Genomic DNA, 12,223 nt, shown 5'->3' on the forward strand with positions numbered 1-12,223 from the left:
GCTCTGGAAGAGTGGTCTCAGCTGGGCTGGCTGAGGGGCCACGGGGCTAGATGCTAGCCGGATTGTTGGGGGACGCCGTGATGCTTAGGCCCAAGTGGTCAAAAGGCCGGAGTCGGAAGGACTACTGGGCCACAATCCCCCATAAAGGCACTGGACTTTAGACCGTGTGTGAACAGTGCTCTGTACAGCGAGGAGGCTGATGGACATTGGGTTGGGAAAGTCGCATGTTATGACCGTGTCTGAACGGTGCTTTAGGTGAGTCAGGATATGTTTAGTTAGAGCCCAGCCGGGCAGGTGTTTATTTTGTATAATTTATGTTTGTTTTGCTGAGGTGCCAAATAAAGCGATATTTGGACCTGAAACTTGGTGTCTGGCGAAGATACTTGTGTGAATGACCCCCGGAGAAGAGCTAATCCCCACCCACCCCACATACCCCACACAATGCTCCTCACCTTTCCTTCCTCCAATGATATCTCCCCCACAATGTTCCTCACCTTTCCTTCCTCCACTGATATATCCCCCCACAATGCTCCTCCTCTTTCCTTCCTCCACTGATATCCCCCCACAATGCTCCTCACCTTTCGTTCCTCCACTGATATTTCCCCCCACAATGCTCCTCACCTTTTCTCCCTCCACTGATATCTCCCCCCACAATGCTCCTCACCTTTCCTTCCTCCACTGATATCTCCCCCCACAATGCTCCTCACATTTTTTTCCTCCACTGATATCTCCCCCCACAATGCTCCTCACCTTTCCTGTCTCCACTGATATCTCCCCCCCACGATGCTCCTCACCTTTCCTTCCTCCACTGATATCTCCCCCCACAATGCTCCTCACCTTTTTTTCTCCACTGATATCTCCCCCCACAATGCTCCTCACCTTTCCTTCCTCCACTGATATCTCCCCCACAATGCTCCTCACCTTTCCTTCCTCCACTGATATTTCCCCCCACAATGCTCCTCACCTTTTCTCCCTCCACTGATATCTCCCCCCACAATGCTCCTCACCTTTCCTTCCTCCACTGATATCTCCCCCCACAATGCTCCTCACATTTTTTTCCTCCACTGATATCTCCCCCCACAATGCTCCTCACCTTTCCTGTCTCCACTGATATCTCCCCCCCACAATGCTCCTCACCTTTCCTTCCTCTACTGATATATTCTCCCACAATGCTCTTCATCTGAGGGTGAGGGTTTCAGTATCTCTTACTTGCAGCTCGATGAGCTCGTCTTCCACTCTGGCCAGTGAGGCTGATTGGCTTGTGCAGTCTACTTCAGCATCAATTCTCGCTTTCTTCTGACTGGAGAAGTAGTAACACATCTCATCAATCTGATGCCACCACAAGGGGCAGTAGTTAAAGGAGTCAGATGTATTTTCTGGAAGCACAAGGAGGTGGAGAATGAGTATTCAGAGGTAGCAAAAAAATCTAAAAATGACCTAATATTTAGATGGGTCTAAAGCGACTGCAGGTAGTGCTAACACAAGCAGGCGGGGCATCAAACTGCCAGCCATAGCCACACTGGTGGAAGGTGCTTCCAATGAAATGTGGTACACAGTGTATATATATATATATATATATATATATATATACAGTACAGACCAAAAGTTTGGACACACCTTCTAATTCAAAGAGTTTTCTTTATTTTTATCACTATGAAAATTGTAGATTCACACTGAAGGCATCAAAACTATGAATTAACACATGTGGAATTATATACATAACAAACAAGTGTGAAACAACTGAAAATATGTCATATTCTAGGTTCTTCAAAGTAGCAATCTTTTGCTTTGATTACTGCTTTGCACACTCTTGGCATTCTCTTGATGAGCTTCAAGAGGTAGTCCCCTGAAATGGTCTTCACTTCACAGGTGTGCCCTGTCAGGTTTAATAAGTGGGATTTCTTGCCTTATAAATGGGGTTGGGACCATCAGTTGCGTTGAGGAGAAGTCAGGTGGATACACAGCTGATAGTCCTACTGAATAGACTGTTAGAATTTGTATTATGGCAAGAAAAAAGCAGCTAAGTAAAGAAAAACGAGTGGCCATCATTACTTTAAGAAATGAAGGTCAGTCAGTCAGCCGAAAAATTGGGAAAACTTTGAAAGTAAGGGCTATTTGACCATGAAGGAGAGTGATGGGGTGCTGCGCCAGATGACCTGGCCTCCACAGTCACCGGACCTGAACCCAATCGAGATGGTTTGGGGTGAGCTGGACCGCAGAGTGAAGGCAAAAGGGCCAACAAGTGCTAAGCATCTCTGGGAACTCCTTCAAGACTGTTGGAAGACCATTTCAGGGGACTACCTCTTGAAGCTTATCAAGAGAATGCCAAGAGTGTGCAAAGCAGTAATCAAAGCAAAAGTTGGCTACTTTGAAGAACCTAGAATATGACATATTTTCAGTTGTTTCACAATTGTTTGTTATGTATATAATTCCACATGAGTTAATTAATAGTTTTGATGCCTTCATAGTCATGAAAATAAAGAAAACTCTTTGTATGAGAAGGTGTGTCCAAACTTTTAGTCTGTACTGTATATATATTTATTTTATGGCCCTTTATATATATTCAAAGCGGTTGCAGCGCTACAGTGTCCTAGACCCTATCTATATATATATTTACCTTGTGATATCTGTTTTTATAAATATTTGGTTCCGCATATCCATCTGGTATCTATGCACTTGACTAGGATTGTGTGGCGACTGATTTGCAGCCTCTATTGTGGTCTGGACATGCGCACATTGCATGGGAGGCTATTCCGGCCATCTTTGTTGTGGTCTCCGGTTATTGCCTGGATGCCGCCAGGATCGCGATATTTGCTCCTCCCGCGCATGCGCGGAGGGTCAATGGGAACGCCGCTGAACATGCGATGTGGATTATATACAGTCACACACCTGACGGCAAGTTTTTTAATTTCACTCACTCATTGGGTTCACCTGCACTCATTGAATTCTTTTTTATATAATACAGGAATACTGCATTATATATTTATGTATTTATATGCATCATCTTTGTTTTTCTGCGACTGTTTTTTATATGTATTTGTACATTCACATATATCACTATATGTATGTCTATTTTAGTTATATATCTTTAATTGATGTTAATCCTCTGATGATCAATGTCCCTATATACCACACGCTTGTATCACATGTGCATTAGGCTTGATAAAGACAGCAATGAGCTGTTGAAACGTCGCTTCATTTTTGGGTCAATAAACCACACTTTTTTCTTCAATTACTGGAGTGCTGCTGGCTTATTTTCCTTCTATTTGCTGGACCCAGGTGCTGGTCCATATTGGTCGTCCGTGCACCCTTTTGTCTACAGTGTGCTGCCTCCTCATTTTCCTAAAGTCTATAATATATATATATATATATATATATATATGTATATAAATGTACAGTGCACTCCTGTCTAGCCTTTCCCATTGATTGCCTTTCTTTGCTACAGAATTTTACGCCACAATTCTGGCACAAAATATATCATTGTAGACCACACCCCTTTCTAAATAAGTCACACCTCTTTCCCACTTAGCCACACCTCCTTGGTGGGCCTTGCTCAGTGGGCTTTTGTAACGCTACATGCTCTGTTACATGGATCATGGTAAGCGGTACATGTCTGTTACGTGTGGATCGTGATACTTTTTTCTTACTTGGATTGTGTGGATTGCGGTACGTCTGTCACGTGGATCGTGGTACATGTCTGCTGTATGGATCGTGGCATGTTTTGTGGTACACTTGTGTTACGTGAATCGTACATTTTTATTACGTGAATCGTGGTACATGTTAGTTATGTGGATCATGGTATATGTCTGTTGTGTTGAATGTGTTCCTGTCTGTTACATGGATCGTGGTACGTCTGCTCTGTGGATCATGGTATGTCTCTGCTCTGTAAATCATGGTACGTCTCTGTTCTGTGGAACGTGGTATATGTCTGTTGTGTTGAACGTGTTCATGTCTGTTACATGGATCATGGTACGTTTGCTCTGTGGATCATGGTATGTCTCTGCTCTGTAGATCATGGTACGTCTCTGCTCTGTGGAACGTGGTATATGTCTGTTGTGTAGATTATGGTATATGTCTGTTTCGTGGATTGTGGTATGTCTGTTACACGGATCGTGGTACATGTGCTACATGGATTGTGGTACATGTTAGTTACGGGGATTATGGTGTCTGTCGTGTAGATTGTGATAAGTGTCTGCTGTGTGGATTGTGGTACGTGTCTGTTACATGGAACGTGGCACATGTTGATAACATGGAATGTGGTACATGTCTGTTTCGTGGATCATTGTACATGTCTGTTTCATGGATCGTGGTAAGTGTCTGCCATGTGGTTTGTGGTATGTGTATGTTACATGGAACATGGTACATGTCTGTTTGGTGGATCGTGGTACTCACCATCAATGTTCACGATGTCTGAACCTGAGAAAGAGCAGAAAACAACATCCTGAGTGAGAGCGTTACATGCACTGAATGATTAGATCCGAGCAAAGTGTAAGGGCGAAAACCTGGAGGAAAGGAGGTAATTACCCGTAATCACCCCCCCTCCACAGACCGCCCCACTGGTGGGCAGGAGGTCACACATTAGCCTCCGCTCTCTTAAAGGGGTAGTGCATTATTAGGCCCCATAAATGATCTGTGATTAACGGCCAGTACAGTACAGGGCGTCATCTGGCGGCTGTGCAGTCCAGCACTGTATCTCCTCCACAAACCAAGAGTGCTTTAACATGGGCAGAGAGCCAATCGTAATTAAGCGTGTCACGTAATAACATGCCTCCCAAGTGGCCCTCCTTTGGAGGGACAGTCCCTCTTTTTGACCCATGTCTCTCTGTCCCACTTTGATCCTTAAATGTCCCTCTTTTTGACCTGGGGAATTAAAGCTTAAATGTGCATTAATACATTTACTAAATTGCTCCTCACTACATTGTCCGCATGGTTTCTACCTGTAGATTAGACCAGAACTTCATCATGTGGTGCAATTTGGACCTTAAAATATCAATAATGCAATGATTTATGTGCTGATATTTACATACAAATGGATATTAAAGCACAAGAAGAAAATTGTCCCAGGGGCTCCACAAGCTGTAAAAGCCTCACCGATCCCCGGCTGCTGCAGTTGTGATGGTGTCAGTAATGGTGCTTTCGGCAGAGTTAGAGGCGTGGCCTAGTATGAAAAACACGGCCATGATGCGCGCCGCACATATTGTCCCTCTTTGCCATTTTCAAAAGTTGGGAGGTATGTAATAAAACCTATGACTCCTACCATTTTTGTAGTGACTCAGAGTGCCATTACCACTCTTTTGGCACTTTGCTACTGTTTCCCATGTGCTAATTCATATCATCTAATGTATTTCATGTCATCTCTTAATAATGTACATAATTGTTCCATTGAAACCTGATATGTTTGTGTAATAACCTGGTCTACCACAAGGTGGCAGCAACACTTGGCAGTGCTAGTTGTAGGTAATGGACTGGATTGTCCATTCTCTCTCCCTATAGAGGGAGAAGGAGAGGAGAAGTTAGTTAGCTAGCTAGGGTTAGTTCCAGCCTAAAAGGTTGTGTGCAGAAATCCTCTGTGACGGTCACGTACACTACACACAGGGGGGAGGATAGTGACCACTGCGCTCCACCCTTACCCCTGGCCCTGCCTACTTGCCTCGCAAGTCCTAATGACAGGGGACAACTAGACGCCAGTCCCTAACTTAGGATACGTGCTGGGAGGACAGACAAGACAAATAACGGAACGTGAACGGACCGGGTCAATACCTAGAGAGCTACGCAGTACTAAGGAATGAGCAGAGAATAGTCAGGAAAAGCCGAGGTCAAATACCAGGAGAGAAACGAAGTACAACAGGAGTCCGCAAAGAATCGTCAGGTGGAAGCCGGGGTCAGGATACCAGGAGAGCAGCGCAGTACAGGAGGAGCAGGCAGAGAATCGTCAGGGAACACAGGATCAGGTAAGTATGCAGGAACAAAACAATCACCAGATACCTAAAATTAACAGGCAACCTGTGGCCAGCAGGCTGCCTGTATTTATATTGGGGTCTGAGGGTCATGTGACGTGGCCAGCGTCACATGACCGACAGACAGACAAATCGAGCACCGAGTGATCAGCTCGGCGATCAAGGCAAACCAAGGAGCAGGGAGCCTCTCAGCTAGCAAAGCTGCCCTGGGAACGAGGCCAAACACAGATCCTCGCTCCCGAAGCTAAGCAGCAGGTCTGCAGCTGATGGGAGACCGAGTGCGCCTTTGGCGCTCCGTGACATCCTTCCTGCTAGGGGAAGGAAGCAGGCTTTGCCCTGTCAGGACAGGCTCTGCCTGCCCTAGCCAACCTTATCACTAGAGGTTGTGCATTTTGGTTGCATGTCCCCTCCTGGGCTTGCATTGCCTAAATCCAAGCTACAGCTAGAGCTTGAGGTACTCAAAGCCAGGACGAGAAGTTTCTAGGATTATCTACAGTAAGAGACTGACTACTACTACTAACATAGCTGAGCTGAGAGAGCTACTACCTAAGGATAAAGCAGTAGAGAGGAGTTTGTTTGCAGAGTGTTTACCTGCCATTTGCCTGCTGAAACCTATTGGAGACCAAGATAAAGTCTGGAAACTGTATGGATTACAGTTTATGGAGAGTAAAGCAATTGTTCAACCGTTTACCAAGTCTGGACTCAACTTTATTTCTTCATCATCCAAGTTAACCACCCCCTTGCACTGCTTCAGACCACACTCGTCTGGGATCCAACTATATACAAAGGTAGGAGCACCGTGACAAGTGAAACACAACATCCTCAGGGATATTGTGGTCTATTTATCACCACTCTGGCCTTCCTACCTATGGGTATCATAACATCACTTAAAATGGAGCCTTGCGCTTCCACTGCTTCACCGCAGCTGGCGTCGCGACTACTTACTCTAGCAGAGGGACATATAATCGTAAATACCTCTAAACGGATAAGGGATCCCCCAGGCGGCATGTAGTGGGCTCGTTGCATTATAATAACCAATCATAAATAAGGCAGTCATAGGACGGGGCTCAGATACAGTCCATGATCCCAGGACGGGGGCTCGGATACAGTCCATGATCCCAGGACGGGGGCTCAGATACAGTCCACATTCCCAGGACGGGGGCTCGGATACAGTCCATGATCCCAGGACGGGGGCTCGGATACAGTCCATGATCCCAGGACGGGGCTCAGATACAGTCCACACTCCCAGGACAGGGACTCTGATACAGTCCACACTCCCGCTGTCCCATTAGGCCTAGACACCCACCAGTATGGCACCCCCGGCCACACATATGTTTGGCTTCTTCTTGGGGTGATCCGTCATACTGGTGGTTACGGACCTTACTCTTCGTATTGTGGTGCGTCAGTCTGTGTAATGAAGATCTTATCACTTTATGCCATTTCTTTGTGATGGGTTATAATGGATGGTATTATAATCTCCAGCAGCTCTGCAGTGCGGGGTCTCACTTACCTTAACAGGTGTTTTTGTTGCTGTGTTTTTTCAGCTTTTTATGCGGCAGATGTTACCATCTATAGCGCTCTGTGAATCACACAATGTATAAAGCCTATACATACAAACCGCTGCAGCAATATCCTGCCGTATATATCTCCTGTCCTATAGGGGAGCCAACGGGAACATGGAAAATACGGGACCATAGAAAAGCCCTATGTGTGGAGTTCAGCGCCCCCTGGAATACAGCACCCTGGGGAGAACAGCACCCTCTGGAATAACATGCCCTGGGGAGAACAGCACCCCCTGGAATAAAGTGCCCTGGGGAGAACAGCACCCCCTGGAATAAAGTGCCCAGTGGAGTATGGCACCCAGTGGAGAACAATGCCCTGTAGATAACAGCGCCCCCTGAAGTACAGAGCTGAGGGACACTACACACACCTCCATACCTCACACCGTCACTGTACACACACCTCCGCCCCTCACACCGTCACTGTACACACACCTCCGCCCCTCACACCGTCACTGTACACACACCTCCACACCTCATACCGTCACTGTACACACACCTCCGCCCCTCACACCGTCACTGTACATACACCTCCACACCTCATACCGTCACTGTACACACACCTCCGCCCCTCACACCGTCACTGTACATACACCTCCACACCTCATACCGTCACTGTACACACACCTCCGCCCCTCACACCGTCACTGTACAGACACCTCCGCCCCTCACACCGTCACTGTACAGACACCTCCGCCCCTCACACCGTCACTGTACATACACCTCCGCCCCTTACACCGTCACTGTACAAACACCTCAGCCCCTTACACAGTCACTGTACACACACCTCCGCCCCTCACACCGTCACTGTACACACACCTCCGCCCCTCACACCGTCACTGTACAGACACCTCCGCCCCTTACACCGTCACTGTACAAACACCTCAGCCCCTTACACAGTCACTGTACACACACCTCCGCCCCTCACACCCTCACTGTACACACACCTCCGCCCCTCACACCGTCACTGTACAGACACCTCCGCCCCTTACACCGTCACTGTACAAACACCTCAGCCCCTTACACAGTCACTGTACACACACCTCCGCCCCTCACACCGTCACTGTACACACACCTCCGCCCCTCACACCGTCACTGTACAGACACCTCCGCCCCTCACACCGTCACTGTACAGACACCTCCGCCCCTCACACCGTCACTGTACAAACACCTCTGCCCCTTACACTGTCATTGTACATACACCTCCACACCTCATACCGTCACTGTACACACACCTCCGCCCCTCACACCGTCACTGTACATACACCTCAGCCCCTTACACTGTCATTGTACATACACCTCTGCCCCTTACACTGTCATTGTACATACACCTCCGCCCCTCACACAGTCACTGTATATACACCTCTGCCCCTTACACTGTCATTGTACATACACCTCCGCCCCTCACACAGTCACTGTATATACACCTCTGCCCCTTACACTGTCATTGTACATACACCTCCGCCCCTCACACCGTCACTGTACAAACACCTCAGCCCCTCACACCGTCACTGTACATACACCTCGGCCCCTCACACCGTCACTGTACAAACACCTCTGCCCCTTACACTGTCATTGTACATACACCTCCGCCCTTCACACCGTCACTGTACATACACCTCGGCCCCTCACACAGTCACTGTACATACACCTCCGCCCCTTACACCGTCACTGTACATACACCTCCACACCTCATACCGTCACTGTACACACACCTCCGCCCCTTACACTGTCATTGTACAAACACCTCTGCCCCTCACACCGTCACTGTACACACACCTCCGCCCCTCACACCGTCACTGTACATACACCTCTGCCCCTTACACTGTCATTGTACATACACCTCGGCCCCTCACACCGTCACTGTACAAACACCTCTGCCCCTTACACCGTCATTGTACATACACCTCCGCCCCTCACACAGTTACTGTACATACACCTCAGCTCCTCACACAGTCATTGTACATACACCTCCGCCCCTTACACCGTCACTGTACATACACCTCTGCCCCTTACACTGTCATTGTACATACACCTCCGCCCCTCACACTGTCACTGTACATACACCTCAGCCCCTTACACTGTCATTGTACATACACCTCCGCCCCTCACACCGTCACTGTACACACACCTCCGCCCCTCACACCGTCACTGTACATACATCTCCGCCCCTCACACCGTCATTGTACATACACCTCCGCCCCTCACACTGTCACTGTACATACACCTCCGCCCCTCACACCGTCACTGTACATACACCTCAGCCCCTTACACTGTCACTGTACACACACCTCCGCCCCTCACACCGTCACTGTACACACACCTCCGCCCTCATACCGTCACTGTACATACACCTCCGCCCCTTACACCGTCACTGTACATACACCTCAGCCCTCATACCGTCACTGTACGTACACCTCCGCCCCTCACACAGTCACTGTACATACACCTCTGCCCCTTACACTGTCATTGTACATACACCTCCGCCCCTTACACCGTCACTGTACATACACCTCCGCCCCTCACACAGTCACTGTACATACACCTCAGCCCCTCACACCGTCACTGTACACACACCTCCGCCCCTCACACCGTCACTGTACACACACCTCAGCCCCTCACACCGTCACTGTACATACACCTCCGCCCCTCACACCGTCACTGTACATACACCTCAGCCCCTTACACCGTCACTGTACATACACCTCCACACCTCACACCGTTACTGTACATACACCTCAGCCCCTTACACTGTCATTGTACATACACCTCCGCCCCTCACACCGTCACTGTACACACACCTCCACCCCTCACACCGTCACTGTACATACACCTCTGCCCCTTACACTGTCATTGCACATACACCTCCGCCCCTCACACCGTCACTGTACACACACCTCCACCCCTCACACCGTCACTGTACATACACCTCTGCCCCTTACACTGTCATTGCACATACACCTCCGCCCCTCACACCGTCACTGTACACACACCTCCGCCCCTCACACCGTCACTGTACAAACACCTCTGCCCCTTACACTGTCATTGTACACACACCTCCGCCCCTCACACCGTCACTGTACATACACCTCCGCCCTCATACCGTCACGGTCATTGTACATACACCTCCGCCCCTCACATCGTCACTGTACAAACACCTCTGCCCCTTACACTGTCATTGTACATACACCTCCGCCCCTCACACCGTCACTGTACAAACACCTCTGCCCCTTACACTGTCATTGTACATACACCTCCGCCCCTCACACCGTCACTGTACATACACCTCAGCCCCTTACACTGTCATTGTACATACACCTCAGCCCCTTACACTGTCATTGTACATACACCTCCACCCCTCACACCGTCACTGTACACACACCTCCGCCCCTCACACCGACACTGTACATACACCTCCGCCCTCATACCGTCACGGTCATTGTACATACACCTCCGCCCCTCACATCGTCACTGTACAAACACCTCTGCCCCTTACACTGTCATTGTACATACACCTCCGCCCCTCACACCGTCACTGTACAAACACCTCTGCCCCTTACACTGTCATTGTACATACACCTCCGCCCCTCACACCGTCACTGTACACACACCTCCGCCCCTCACAACGTCACTGTACATACACCTCAGCCCCTTACACTGTCATTGTACATACACCTCCGCCCCTCACACCGTCACTGTACAAACACCTCAGCCCCTTACACTGTCATTGTACATACACCTCCGCCCCTCACACAGTCACTGTACATACACCTCAGCCCCTCACACTGTCATTGTACATACACCTCCGCCCCTCACACCGTCACTGTACAAACACCTCAGCCCCTTACACTGTCATTGTACATACACCTCCGCCCCTCACACCGTCACTGTACATACACCTCCGCCCCTCACACCGTCACTGTACATACACCTCAGCCCCTTACACTGTCATTGTACATACACCTCAGCCCCTTACACTGTCATTGTACATACACCTCCACCCCTCACACCGTCACTGTACAAACACCTCAGCCCCTTACACTGTCATTGTACATACACCTCCGCCCCTCACACAGTCACTGTACATACACCTCAGCCCCTCACACTGTCATTGTACATACACCTCCGCCCCTCACACCGTCACTGTACAAACACCTCAGCCCCTTACACTGTCATTGTACACACACCTCCGCCCCTCACACCGTCACTGTACATACACCTCCGCCCTCATACCGTCACGGTCATTGTACATACACCTCCGCCCCTCACACCGTCACTGTACATACACCTCAGCCCCTTACACTGTCATTGTACTTACACCTCCGCCCCTCACACAGTCACTGTACATACACCTCAGCCCCTTACACTGTCATTGTACATACACCTCCGCCCCTCACACAGTCACTGTACATACACCTCCGCCCCTTACACTGTCATTGTACATACACCTCCGCCCCTCACACAGTCACTGTACATACACCTCCGCCCCTCACACCGTCACTGTACATACACCTCCGCCCCTTACACTGTCACTGTACATACACCTCCGCCCCTCACACCGTCACTGTACATACACCTCCGCCCTCATACCGTCACTGTACATACACCTCCGCCCTCATACCGTCACTGTACATACTCCTCCGCCCCTCACACCGTTACTGTACATACACCTCCGCCCCTCACACTGTCACTGAACATACACCTCTG

General features: G+C 49.2%; 1 protein-coding gene across 2 annotated transcripts in view; it reads right to left on the minus strand.

Annotated features, from left to right (window-relative positions):
• The window catches only part of CD72 (CD72 molecule), a 149,839-nt gene that overhangs the window by 40,042 nt on the left and 97,574 nt on the right, over window positions 1-12,223 (minus strand). For both annotated transcript variants that reach the window (XM_040420699.1, XM_040420698.1), the window contains 2 exons: window positions 4,393-4,416; window positions 1,210-1,376 (listed from right to left, as the gene is read on the minus strand). In XM_040420699.1, the coding sequence (XP_040276633.1) occupies window positions 1,210-1,376; window positions 4,393-4,416 (191 nt within the window). The remainder of the gene's footprint in view (window positions 1-1,209; window positions 1,377-4,392; window positions 4,417-12,223) is intronic.

This window comes from Bufo bufo, chromosome 2 (assembly GCF_905171765.1).
Source record: "Bufo bufo chromosome 2, aBufBuf1.1, whole genome shotgun sequence".
Lineage (NCBI taxonomy): Eukaryota > Metazoa > Chordata > Amphibia > Anura > Bufonidae > Bufo > Bufo bufo.